A 14,473-nucleotide genomic window follows, 5' to 3' on the forward strand; every position below is an offset into this window, starting at 1 on the left:
CTCTTCCCAACTGAAAAAATATTTACCGGTGAGAAGGCAGGATACTACTGCACTAATGGCTTACTTTGTCTGCAGCCTGTTGCCGTAGTACATTACGGAGGGTTTGGCCTGATGCTTGTCATTCCTTCCTCTGGCCAGCTTGATGGAATGGAGCCTTGCTGTCCAGGGAGCATGGGGCAGGTGGCCACATGTTCTCCCTCGTGGGTATCTCCTTGACCTTCTGGCTGTGGCTGCCTGTAGCATCTGGTTCCTGTCAAATGTGTCTTCTGTGTCCTCTCTGTCCTCTGTCGAGGGACTGTGGTGCATTTGCTGAGGGAAGCTGAATGTGATGATTTCATAGGACTTTTCCATCTCTAACGTCTGTGGCCAGTTTGTGATGTAGGAGATGACCCTGAACACGTATCCCAAGGCTTGCTTCTTGCTTTAGTGAATAACAGGCAGTCAAAAGGGTAGATTATGGCAAGAGAGAAAAATCTAAAAGCAAAGGAGGCATGGGCACAACTTCTTGCAAGTGAAACTAAAATTCCCTGATGGAGATCACATAAATCTCTTCCAAGGATACCCCAAATTCTGTACACAAGTATTTTGCTTTCAGTGGACTTGCTCTCCCAGTTTCTGTATATAGTTTTAAAAATACTCATAGGGGAAAAAAATTTCTCTAAAATGTTTGAGATATATATTTTATTGACTCTGCAGGAACTTTTACAATAGTTGCACATAAAATATTGTTTTCTTTGTGAAATAAGGGAAAGGAAATCACACTAGGGGAGGCTCTGAGAAATCAGTGTGTCTTTAACCTGTGGTACAACTCTTTGCTGCCATGTGATGCAGCTTTTTTTCATGGAGGAGGTGGAGCAGGGCAATGAGATGACAGGTCCAGCTGGTTTCCTGGTAAAATTTATGGGTATGTGTGATGTTAGCTATCCGAACCAGTGTTAATGTTGGCTACAAAAATAATTGTGTTCAGCTGTTAAGAACATTTTTCAACATTAGGGTCGGTAGTCATAGAGATGAATATTTGGTTCCATCAGTTGTTTTCTGACATTATAGTTACATGGAATCAATTCTGTCATAAGTATGTTGGCTGAACATTCATCAGAATTATTACTTGTTGCATACAGCTCTCAACTTGTTCATCAATTCACGATACTAAGCGGTGTGCAAAGCTCTTAGTCCTTGTCCCAGAGGCTTTGCATGGGAAGGCATCTTGACTTACAGTATATGATTTATAACTGCTAGAATAGGAATTATTTTTTCTTTGGAACAAAAAGTCTGTGCTCATGTAACTGAGAAAAATCACTGTTTTTCTCTGTGTTGATGTTGACTGTTACAACAGAAATTTCCTTCTTCTGTAGGGCGAAGCGTGCCTTCAGCTTGGTATTCTTGGTACACAAGTCATTACAGCATCTTTTTATCTGAATTTCCTTCCAGATTTCTCAGTATCATTTGACCTGACACTGGTCAAGCATTATGACTTATGTAGCCTTCTAGGAGTGGTGTGTAAACTGATACTTGCATGAGACTCAGGAGTGTGAGCAATTCGAATAAGGCTGAATGACTGTGCACAGGCAATCACAGGAGTGTTGCTGGACATGTGACTGAAGCCTGAATCAGCTCATTGCATTAGTCATTTGTCAAGCAAGGAAATCTTCTCCCAAACTTTTGGCTTTGTGTCCACATGGGGATCTCTAAGGAGGGTTAGGCCATCCTTGTGTCCTCTGAGGGGAAGATGGAGTTTTTTTTAGTTTTCTGCCTTTTCCACAGCAGTTATGTTCTTCTCCCCTCCTGGATGCTCAGCTGTGCCAAAAACCTGCTATCCTGACAAGATTTGTAGCTGTTCTTTCTTGGCAAGAGTGTTGGGCAGGGTTGTGTCAGAGCACTTTTGGCCAAAAAAGAAGCTAGAACACTTGTCAGTCACAAATCAATTCGTAGAGTAGCTCACTGATCTTGTGACACTTGGAATTAATTTGCATTTATCCAAAATATTACCAAAACTGCTGTATCTCTGAAATAATTTTTACATTCAGTCTTGAGGCAGTGTTGTGTCTGTGCTTTGCTATTTTAGTGGATCTTTATAAATCTGCTTCTGGTGCTGTCCTTCATCTCATGCTGATTCTAATAACTTGTACAGGGCCCTGTTTCAGAGGAAGTGGGGAAAGAAATGCACTTATATCTTTGATTATAAGAATTTTTGTAGCAACCATTTTTGCTCCAACATCTGCCAGGTTGAGCTAAATCAGGAGCAGTGATTAGCAAACATGAACTGAGAAGGAAAAAAGTACTTTAATTGGTATTCTTCAAAGGCATCGATCTTCGCAGAAGGGGTCATCTTGCATTCCTGTCAGCTGGCCTGGTTTTCTACTGTCAGACAACCTGACTGTATTCTTTATAAGTGCCTATTTACTGTCTTTCAACCCTTCTTTTTCCTAAGTTGCTCCAAGTTATCTTGGACTTTAGGACAACGGTAGAACTTTTTATTCGGAAGGATGTAATCCCCATTAAATATTGATACTGACTTTGGTCTCACTTGCCTAATCTCACAATTTGTTTACCTAACTTAATTTTAAATGCTATTCTTAAGTTTCGTGGCAGGTAAGAATCAGAATATCAGTTTGGATCTTTCTTTTTTGTTCTTGTTGTCTGCAAATGCTTTGCTCAAAAGGCATTGCTATATAAGTCTGAATATTTTTAAGATGAATATTCGAGTATGTTTTTCTAAGATTAAATGCTTGCTTTGTTTCTGGGGGTGTTTTGGTCTGTCCCTAGCTCCGTCACGCAGACGTGGTGGTGTTTGGCAGTACAAAACCTGATGATGTTCCTGTGAGCTGGATAAAGCCTGGGGCCACCATTATCAGTTGTGCTCGTGATCTGCTGTCAGGTAAGAGGTGATAAAAGGTAACAGCTCCTGCAGGTGGTGTACAGCAAACCTTTGAGGTGTGTGTGGCATCTTGGCGACAATGCAATGTGGTCAAAAGTTGCATCTCTGTGGGAGGGCCCTTAGAGGTATGTGTACAGGGCATGTGTACACCTTTCTCTGATGTATTCATAGGAAAAAGATGTTAGGTGAGAGAAGAGAGGTTGGAACAGATTCTTCATACCAGGATGCGATGACCCAGTGGATTCAGAGAATTCAGAGGGAAGACTTTTGGGTCATCAGATGAGCTATTATTATAGTGCTGTTTTGTACAGTGTCTTATCCTGTGACTTCTGTGGACTCGCCTGGAATATGGGAAAAAGAGAAGAAGGGAAGAAATATCAACTTCAGAGTGCTGTGAAAGTGTCTGCAGAGAGTGGTGCAGGAAGGAGTACAGAAATAATGTGTAGCTAAGAAGATGCAGAGCATCTCCTGCAGTAATTATTCCTACAAAAAGTTTGGATTCACCTCCTTCCTTATCCCCTGACTTGTTGTTGGGGATGTATGCGTTCATTAATTTCTCAATTGAAACACGTTACAGAATTTTATTTGGAATAAAATTAAGAAATCTTCCCAGAAGTTACTCTGCTGCTAGAATAACATGCAGTAATTATAATAATATGTAATTTTACATTTCCTGTAAAATTTCTTAAAATTCCATGAAGATCTCTAGATATTTTCTAGATTTTTGGTGTGTATATGAATTTGACTGTCAGCATCCCAGTGAGATTATGCTGTGAATTAATAGGTGAGGAAGTTCATCTTATCACAAGTGTACTAGATTGACATCTGTTGATGAAATGGGCATAAAAACTGCGGAAATGGGCATAAAGCTCAGAAAACCTAATTGCATGGGTTTTAAACTAGGGATATTCCCTAAGGACAAATGAAGCAGACACTCTATGCAGAGCTAATGCAAGATCAGGCTCATAATAAAGCAGCTGCTGTTACCATGCAAAGCATGGCCTTAGCAGTAGATTTCTTTCTTTGTCTTTCATGATGTCCTCTTGACTGGAACAGACACTGCAGGTGTGGGAGATCTGGGTTATTATTCACTCAATTGTCTGAAGACATTTGGACGTTCATCTTTCACCTCCCAAAGCAGATCTCTGATCCTACTGAGGATCTCAGGAGTGGGTACCATCCTTATCCCTTCCTGATGCTGCACAGGTTGTCCAAAAATAATACATCTTTTCTTTTTCCTGGACTGGTGACTAGGAGACTCCTTGCATCTCTAATGCCCATTTATTTCCCATAGGGATTTTTGGATATAATTGTTGAGTATCTGTGGGGCAGGGCTTGGCACACAGGTCTCTTCAGCAGGTACCCAAACTACTAGCATGACACAGACATGAAGAAGGAATGGTGGAGAAATGGAAAGGAATAGAGAAGAGAGGGAGTGGTGGTACAGCGGTCATACCTAAAAATAAATAAATGAAAAGGAATCTCCCCTCCTCATTTTAATCTTGCAAGTAGAAACCTCCTCTGTGACAGACTTGGGATGGAGGTGCAGGACTGTTCTGACAGCATGGGATAAGCCAGTCCTTTCAGCCTGAGTGGGCACCAGGAGTGACTGGACTTTCCCAGCACTGGTGCAAGTCTCACTTTCAGTGGTGCAAGTCTCACACCTAACTCTCTCCATTGAAAAGGGAGTCTGAGCCTTCACAGACCTAGAAGTTATGCAGTATAACTGCATGCTATGTCTTAAGACTTAAAAATCTTCATGCTTTAGTTGCTCTAAAGAACTATAGATAATACTAATGTTTCCCTGCTGTGAAAGAGTGCTGTTGGAAAAGCTGCATTACGTATCACAGTAACATTCATTCCTAAGGCAGGAAATGTAAGATTTGGCATAAGCATGTATGTTTCCTTGCATTTCTCAAGTTGTAGCAGTGCGCTCTGTTGAGTACTGCGATTTTTTGGAAAGGCAGCATGAGATTTTGATGAAGATAATTTAAATAGAACTTATCTACCAAATGTCTATCTGTCTATATGGTTATGCTTTTGAGGTTGTCAGAACCTTGGAGAAACTCTGAAATTACAGCAGAAATGCATTTTACCAGCTGTAAAAATGTTGGTCTCAAGGCTTACTTGAGAGGTACATGAAACACAGGTGTCTAACAGGAAGAATGCAGTTAGTTTAGTTGCAAGATGTTTGTGGAAAGCCCATTGTGGAGTAGTTGTGACCTTGGAGAAACAACTGAATCTTACAACTGACTCTTAACTTCCATGGAATCTGGCTGAGGTGCTTGGAAATTGTTCTGGGTTTCTTCATGCTTTAGAAATGTCCGACTTAACATCTGTGGGGTCACAGGAGCTTAATGAAGCCTGAAAGCAATAGTCATCAAGTAACTTTTGTTCTTGCTAGATGGTGGCTAGGTTTCCAACTTGCGTGGGTGTACATGTCATCTACATTCGTGTGTTTTCAAAGCACGCAGAAGTTGCAAGGGCACAGCTGAATTGGGGAAATGTAATGTTGTAAATCAGAAGAGTAAAGTGCTCACTCCAAAGTGACAGAATTCTTTTTCAAGGTTTTTTTTTTTTTAATCCAATCAAAGATTTTTAAATTATCACAGTTTTCTGCAATTTTCGAGCAGTGCAACATCTGCTTCTGTTGCACCGACAACCTTGGAATCAGGTGAGTGCTGGTAGTGTCTTGCAGGAATATACTTTATATGTAAATGTATGGAGATGAAAATAACTTTCTGAAAAAAACTTAAGGATGCCAGAATTATTTAGGATTTGATGTCCAGCTCCTTTGGGGTCACTTGAAAGCCGAAGCCCATGTGGTTTTAAGTATGTTAGTGGGAAATACAACCATTTCCCCACCTCTTCTCTATTCTAAGCTGCCTGAGCAGACAGGTAGCATCTGGCAGCAGCTCTCACTCATCTGCACAGTAGGGTATGAGTCAGAGGAGGGAGCACAAGGTCTGTAGTTCTGTAGTGACCATAGTCCAAAGCAGAGAGTGCTATTCCAGCGTCCATCTGGAAAATTTATCCTAAGAGAGCTGTTGCAATCCTGTGACTGTCTTGCTAACTCCATGCGTGCATGACTTTCACCTCTAGTTTCACCTTCACCCCTGTAAAAGCCTGGTTAGTCATTTTTGGGGTGACTGTGTAGCATAGGCAGTCTGAGGGAAATAGTTTTTTGAAGAGAATTGTCTAATTCTAATATGTATTTACACACATGCTAGCTCTGCCCTGATAAAAAAGTCATATTAAGCCAAATAACATAAAAAGTCAAAATGTTTCTGTAAAGCACAGCTGTCTGAAAGGGGGTTTTAAACTTCATTCTTCCTACTCCATTTGTCTGTTTGGCAGCTCTCCCAGCCTGGTCTCAAAGCAACAAGAGTCAGCTTATGACTGTAATAGACTATTCCAGTAAAATTCCTCTGTCTAAATCTAAAGCTGAGCATCTCCAGAAGATTTTGTTGTTTGTTTGTTTGTTTTAACTGCAAGTGTTGATGCAAGTAGAAGGACACTTTCTTAATTAGAGTTTAATATGAGGACTGTTGCCTTCAGCTTGGTTGGCTTTGGCACTGATGTGTAGATGCCTGCTGGCAAGAAAGTTTGAGAAAGGGTCAGGAAACATACAGAATGAGGCTGAGGGTGTCTGCAGAGAGGGTCTCTTGCTCTCACTGATGGGTGAGGGAGAGTGGGCCATAGCTGGGTGCGGGTGTTGGCTCCACAGCATGGCTCTGCCTGCCACGCTGCCTCCGGTCTGAGTGTTCTGTGCCCTGCTGCTGCTGGGACCCTTGTTGGGAGGGGTAACTGTGCAAGGCAATGGGAGCCTTTTATGACCAGTAGAGAATGGGTGAGCAGTGCGAGAGCTTGACCAGGTCAGGGTTTGCACTTCAGTTCCTGTGTGGGAGAAAAGTTAAAGCTGTCAGCGTACAGTTGTTATTTTTTATTACAACTATGTCTGTGCCCTTCAGAATGTGGCTAGGGCCTTGATATGCCCAAAGAGACTAGGATGTGAATTTTGGAGAAATTGTGTCTAGATGAAAGTCAATGAGCAACAACAGAAGAACAAGCCAGAAGAAGGATTACAGCAAAATGACAAAATATAGCTTTTCAAATCCTTACAGCTGTGTGAATTTTTTTGTGTGTGGGTTTGTGTAATATGTTTCAGAGCATACAGTTACTCTCTGATTTTCACAGTATATTCATCCCTCTGGGTGATTTCATTTTAGGTATTAAAGAGAAGCCACCTATAATTTTGTCAGTAATATCGTTAAATTTCAATTCAACATTCAGAAATTTTTTATTTGAACATAATTTTTAAATACTTCTCCCACTCACAAAAGCTTTGTGATTTATTAGTGCAATGCTTATATTTTTCAGAGAAACACAACTATGGTCAGCAAAACAACCCTGCTGCTGAAAAGACTGTTGGTTCTCTTGCAGTAGCAATGAGAATGCAGGTTAGTGTACCTTCAAGTGTTGTAGATTTGTTGCTCTGTAAGTTGCAGAAATTGCTTCTACAGTTTAGATTTTAACTTTTGTTTTGCTCTTTCGAACATCTTACCTGACTTCTGTTTTAATAGCAACTCTTAATCAGTTAGAGTGATACCTATTACATTTAATTAGATAAAGAAATTAAAAATCAGACATCTCATAATTCTGGTTAACACAGTAAAGCTTGGCAGAAGCACCTGTGTCAATAGGCTAATGTCACTCACTCTGGTAAGTCTGTGAAGATTAATTGTATCTGCATTTTTGCATCATGATGGATAGAGAGTCCAAAAGTTTGTTATTTAGTGTGGAAGAAGCATGACTCAGTCAATGAACAATCAGTATCTTCTGTTGTTTATAAGGTGTGAAAGAAGAATAGTAATTCATCTAATGAGAATAAAATGTCCAACTGCCTAATTAGAGACTTTTCTCTGCCACTTATGTGTTAATGGAGCTGTTTCTTTTTGAAATGTGGTCAAACAATAGGAAAGTGGCTCTTATTTTGTCCTAAAACCATGAAATGGAAAAATTTTTCAGCTTGGGGGTTTTTTGTTAGCCTTTGCCATAGAAGTTATTTCAACATACTCTAGAGATTGTTTGAAGTTAGTGTTCAGCATTTATGATGCAGCTGTTGTGTGCTGTTTTCTTGTTTAAAACCAGAACATGGTAAAAAACATGGAGCGATGGATCCAGTCCCAGCAGTACAGGAAGTGGGACCTCCACTGCTTGAAACTGCAGCCCCTCTCCCCAGTGCCCAGGTAATAAGGAAGAAAGAAGGAGGAAAAAAAATTTGAAGCAGAAAAATTTTTGAAGGAGAAAAAACAATTAAAAATATTTTACAAAAGAGTAAGCAAGTGTGACAACTTAAAAATGTTCCGTGCCTAATTAGTTTTTAACTTTATGTGGACATTCTCTGGTATGCTTCATCATGACCATGTGCTTTTGTTTGCTATCAATTTTTACTTTGATGATCTGCCTTGGAGCCAAGCTGTATTTAATGAAGACCTAAAGCTGGAAGGTTTCACTGAGGAAGGGAGGAGAAGCCTTGTGCAAAACCAACAGAAATACAAAAGACAAGAAGTTTCTAATGGCTAAATGTAGGAAGGTGTTTAGTTAAGGCTCAGTGATTTCAATGGCATTTTAGTTTGTATTATTTTCTTCCCTCAGTAGAAGTACTTTCTTCTGCATTAGACTTTTAAATTCCCGTGTGGGTGTGAAAATCAGGAAGTATATTTATTCGCATAGCCAGAATCTTTTCAATCAGTTCCTGTCATTCACTTCCCAAGGCCCGTGTCTGGGCCTCAGGGATTTCAGGTTGGCCTTGGCACGATTGCTGACATCTCTGACATTTAGAGCAGATTGAGCTCTCTACTGTGCTCAAGTGCTTTGCTGTGTGTTGGTTGTGTTGAGTGACAGAGAGAGGAACCGGTGGCTGAAACAGAGGTTCTGCCATGCAGGAAAGCATTGACATTTTTTTGTGCTTACTTGTACGCCTGCTTCTGCAGGTGCTAAAGGAGCCTCACACCAGAAGAAACTCAGAGAGATCTGGAACTGCTTAGTCTGGAGGATAGGAGGATCTTACCAATGTGTCTAAATACAGTGTACAATAATACAAAGAGGACCAAGGCAGGCTCTTTTCAGTGGAGCCCAGTGACAGACCCATAGGCATTGAGCACAAACTGAAACCCAGGAAGCTCCATCTGAACATCGGGAAATACTTTTTCACTGTGAGGATGACCAAACGTTGACACAGATTGTCCGGGGTGGTTGTGGAGTGTCCATCCTAGGAGATACTCAAAAGCCACCTGGACATAGGCAACTATCTAGCTCTAGATGACCCTGCATGAGCAGGGGGGTTGGACCAGATGACTTCCAGAGGTCCTTTCCAACCTCAGACACACTGTGATTCTGTAATTCTGAGTCCTACTGCTATCTATTTGGAAAGCTGTGAGAAAATGTTGTCTTTTCTAAGCATTTTGATTTACTTTTCACTGTCTCTTAAAACAGTTTAATGGGAATGGACACAAATGTAATTGAAACCAGAGATGCCAAAAGAATGAGTTTTCCCTTGTAACCAGGGACACAAGGGGACAGAAATGCTTGAGCTTTTTCTGGGCTATCATGTAACATTTCTAGAACTGAAGCCTGAAAAAACTGTCCTTAAATAATAAAATTAAAATTTAAAGTGTGCAATGCCATGAGTGTGATGGTAAAAAAAACTTTAAAAAAAGTATTCCCAACCCTCTCTATGACATTGTGTGTTTAGTACATAAATAATTACATAATTAATAAATAATGGTGTATATACACCATAATATATATAGTATAATATATATTATATAATTAGCAATAGGGCTTGCATTTATCTGCTAACTCTGTAGCTTTGTCTTTTTTCTTTTAAATGTAAAGAAACCCTTCAGATGGAAAGTATCCTGTAATAAAATGTAATCTTGCAGTAATACACCACGTTGTGTGGAAACAGATGGAGTTTTCATTGAAAATGAGGCAAAGCTGCTTAAGCACTAAAACTAAGAACATCTGCTTTTTGATTTCTGTGAGATCTGGGTTGAAGTATTTCCAAATATATTGGAAATGGCATGGAAAGTTCTTACAGTATGCAGTAAAAAAAAATGTCAGCACACAGGTGAGTAGATGCAGAGCCTTCCTCCATCTTTTAAATTTTTCTGCATTTTGTAAATTATCACTTAGCATTGTCAGTGATGGACTTCTTGCTTAACAGTTTTCATTCATGCAGAAGAACCCCTGTTGCAAATCTCCAGCAATACTGAATAACATAACGTATTGAGTAATTCTGGTATTTCCAACATAGACAATATATTGTCAGACTGAAAGAGTCAGCTACAAATACAGACTTCCAAATTACAGGTATAACCAAATCTTTCATTTCCTGTATTTTAGGAAAATAAATTTAGTAGGAGGAAAAAAATGCAAATTAACTTTGTCATATTAGTCTGCATCTTTCTCCTCTTGCTAAATGCATCAATTACTTTAATAGGAGAATAGTCACCCTGAAAATTTTCCTTGCTTAGGTCTTTAAGGGGCCACACTACCATCGACTTAGCGAGAATTTTCTGGGACTTGAGTTGTTGGTATGTAGTAAATTCTGAGTGAAAACTTCAGATAGTTTTTGCTGTGTGATGTTTGTAAGCCCCTCTGTCTTGTGTTCTTGTTACAATTTTATGACTAGTTGTGTTTGAAGTCACACATAAGAAGCCAAAGGTATATCCTTCCATGAAAGAGGATGCACTTAGTATGTCTTTGAAAGAAAGCAGGTTCCAGGTCAGCCCTGTGACTGAGTAACTCCTTGACCTGTAGTACTGGCTTATGTTATTGTTTGGGTGGATGGTTTCTGGGTTTCGCTTTGCTGCTGCAGGGTGTAAAAGGGGGATACTTGAGAACTATAAATGAATAATGGAGCCAGTTTAGGATTTCCTCAAAGAATTGCAAGCAATTAAGTTGGCACAGACTGATCATTTGCTGGTGGATGCAGAGCAGCCAAAGTCCACACACAGAGTTGAGATCTGGCAGTAGTTTTATGTTCACTGATGGATATTTAAGGTCCTGCAGACTGGTAGTTCAGGACATGAGCTTTCATGCCATTGCCAGATTCTATCTTAAAAATACTGTGATCAACTGAAACTAAAGGAAGAAATTAGCCTGGTGAAGCTGAAAGTCATTTTTTAAGTTGTTTTTGTGGTAATGTGAGGAATTCCAAGGCAAAGGAGACAACTCTTCACATCTCTTGTGCCAGACCCTGGGCTTCCCTACCGCAGGAGCTTACAGCTGCTAAACACTTATGTGGACATAATGGGCAACTAGGTCAAGCTCACAAATGAAAAATCCATGACAGAGTATTAAACCCCAGGACCTCGGGTTGTCTAGGTCAGGAATTGCAGATACAATAGTGTCCCCTAACCTGCATCCACATCCCCTCAGGTAATCTGTGTGCTTGCCTCAGCTGCTGCTCCCAGCCTTTGCTGGAGGTTGTTCGTAAGCTCTCTGGATGTCTTGGCTGAGCCCTGTGCTTTAGACTCCTGCTCTGTGGCCATTCTTAGTTCAGCTGTGTTTTAGAAGTGCATGAGTTGGTCTTCAAATGCCTTGTTTCCTTTAGTGCCCTTGTGGGGGAGTGGCTGTGTTGGCTCTGCCCTCGAATGAAAGGCACTGCATGCACAGGCTTTTGGGTTTAGCAAATGTGTTTGTGTGACTGTTGGCCAAGGAATGCATGCACTTTTTAGTAAATTGTATGTGCTGAAATATGCTGTGAGGGAGGAGAACAAAAGGGAAAACAAACCCAGAAACATCCATGTCCAGTGGGACAGAGCATCCAGCAGCCACGTCTCTAGCTTGATATGAAAGCATTACGTAATACTTGGAATCTGATTAAACAAGAGCTCTCTGTGAAATTGTAACAATTAACAAACACTGCACATGATTTTCAATGTTATGTTAGGTGTTAGTTAATATTTAGGTTTGGTTAATAAAATATGAGAAAGAATTGAAAAACTCATTACAATAACGCCATTGTTGGATTATTTACTGTTGTTTTGTGCTCTGTCGTCGACCACCTAAGCTGAGAGAAATCTCCTGGCTCTTATTTGTTTTCTTTTCCAGTGATATTGAGATTTCCCGAGCACAGAGTCCAAAAGCTGTTGATGTGCTTGCCAAGGAGATAGGATTGCTTACAGATGAAATTGAGATCTATGGCCAAACCAAAGCCAAAGTACGTTTGTCCCTGCTGGAAAGGTTAAAGGATCAACCAGATGGAAAATATGTTCTAGTTGCTGGGTAAGAATGCAATGTAATGTCATTAATGTCCACTCTTTCCACTCTTATTAATATAAACATGCAACTTACATCTTTTTTGTACTCTGCACAAACAAGAATCTTGAATGTTTTCATCTGTATGTTGCTCTCTTCTGAAAGCAAGCAGGTTTTGAACTTTTTTGAAGTAACACAGCTTTTCTTCCAAACTGTTATTACTGAAGTAAAGTATATTTTATAAAAGACAATTTGTTCTATGATTCTGTGAAATGTTAGCTGTTGGTGCATAGAGGTTTTCTTACTGTTTTATCAGAATTTTAAATGTTTAGCTTGGATATTTAAAGCTGCTTGTATTGTAGCTGTTTATAAACAAACATTAACAGAAGCTACATGCTAATCTGTTGATATGAACAATAAATACGTTTTTTATTGAAGAACAGATTACAAAGTTTAAAAAGGCATGTTTTTCTCTCTGAAATGTAGACATGTCTCCAGGCGGGCTTATCCTGCTTGCTTTTCCCACGATTATAGCAAATGCTATGCTCAGCAGGAATTATGCACTTCTCTTCTGAAGAGCTTCAGGTTTTTCTTGCATTGGGTGACCCACCATTTTCATTCACCTTGTTTACTAAGTGGAAACTTTTACTTGTGAACAAACACGTGAAGGTTTTCATTAATATTTAAATTGCAGTGTGTTCTTTATATTCTGAGTTAATCTATTGGTTGCTTCCTTTAAAGTAAAATACAGGTTTAAAATACAGTTTTAGGCTGATTCAGAAGGAGAAGGCTGTTAACTGCCTTGATCTACTGTAACTGCCTTGATCTATTCCTCACCTTGGCTAGTGTTTCTCAAACTGTTTGCTTTACTGCCTTCCTGCGGGATCAACCTGGATTTCTGGCACTGTCTGAGATGGAGCTGTTGTAGACTGAGAGACTTGATGTTACAAAGATGAGGCAGGCAAGTTATGAAGCTTTGTTCAAAGCTATGTGAAATCCAGCATTAAAGATATTCCTGGAGGATGCTGGAGCAGTTAAGGGAAGGAAATAATAGCTGATTGAGATTGGTTTCCTTTGGCAGAGTTTTATTTGGTTTGGGGTTTTTTGTGGCATTGGAGAAACAAAAACAGGTTTGGCATTTGACTGAGTTTGAAGAAAGTTGCTGCCGTGTATTTTCATGCTCATGGTGTCAATATCATCAGTTGGTCATCATGCTGCAGGCCGATACAGGCTTCCCTAGCAACAAACCTCTCACAGAAGAGGAAGAAGTTATTTGAAAATGTCTGGAGGTACAAAAATAGCAAGCTGCAAAGCCCCATTCAGATGGATTTTAGTTGTGTCAGATTGCATGCACCAGTGCTTGCATTTCTTCACACTGCTTTGTCTCCTGTCTCCTTCAAAGAAGGTATCTCAAGCAATTGTCACAGAAAGCAGTGTGGAAGAAATGTGGAAGAAATGCAGAAGTTTTGACCAGCAAGATGAGAAGCTGGCAAAAAATAGAAAGTTGTATCCTCTTCTAAGTCTACGTTAAATGTAGAAATACAAATGGTATTTCAGAAACAAAGGGCTAGGTTTGGTACTTACCCAACCTGATGATGCAACGTGTTGCCATTTGTAGCATCTCTGAAGTAATTTCAACTTGTGGGGTTAGTGCAAAGCCACATCTGCTGCAGGAGGAGTGCCTGGGCAAGGTCGCTACAGTAGTGGGAACATTCTCTTCTTAGAGAGTTCAAAGCTTGACTTTGAAATATCATACATATAAAGTATACATATAATGTGTGTTTATACGCTCTCAGCTGCTCTCATTTGCTGAGATGGCTGTAGCAGATGACAATCATTTTAAGAAAAGTGGGGAGCTCTTGTCTGATGAGGAAATGTTCAGTATGGTGAAAATTGAGTATCACTGAAGTGTAGAAATTGGTGAGTGAAATAGTATTGTCATTTGCCTTCATTCTCTCCCTGCCAAGGCAAGGTCAACCAGAACCTGCCATTTGGATTATTATGTTTGTTCACAATAACCAAAGATATTTAAAAATTCTTTTAGAATGATGCAGTACAGGTCTTCAGAATAAATTTTCAGTGCTTCAGAGGAAACATTTAAGATATATGCTTATACCTAAGGGTCTGGTGGAAATATTTATAATGTATGATGGGAACTTCTCGTGTGTGAAAAGAGTGTAAAGTGTGTGTGTGTATGTATTCAACAAACTGCAAAATCTCCAACCTCCATCCGTGATGCAGCCAGCAACATTTGTGCCTCTAATTGCACATTCAGGTTTAAATGTTTCACAGTGTCTAGGAATTTATAAATATTTGCTGCAAATG

The 14,473-nt window shown here is 39.8% G+C and overlaps 1 protein-coding gene across 1 annotated transcript in view; it reads left to right on the forward strand.

Moving 5' to 3' along the window:
• Positions 1-14,473, forward strand: part of MTHFD1L (methylenetetrahydrofolate dehydrogenase (NADP+ dependent) 1 like) — a 148,801-nt gene that overhangs the window by 15,215 nt on the left and 119,113 nt on the right. Inside the window, exons 8-11 of the mRNA XM_048298471.1 lie at positions 2,767-2,878; positions 7,259-7,338; positions 8,030-8,127; positions 12,002-12,175. Coding sequence (XP_048154428.1) covers positions 2,767-2,878; positions 7,259-7,338; positions 8,030-8,127; positions 12,002-12,175 — 464 coding nt within the window. The remainder of the gene's footprint in view (positions 1-2,766; positions 2,879-7,258; positions 7,339-8,029; positions 8,128-12,001; positions 12,176-14,473) is intronic.

This window comes from Corvus hawaiiensis, chromosome 3, assembly GCF_020740725.1.
Source record: "Corvus hawaiiensis isolate bCorHaw1 chromosome 3, bCorHaw1.pri.cur, whole genome shotgun sequence".
NCBI classification, from domain to species: Eukaryota; Metazoa; Chordata; class Aves; order Passeriformes; family Corvidae; genus Corvus; species Corvus hawaiiensis.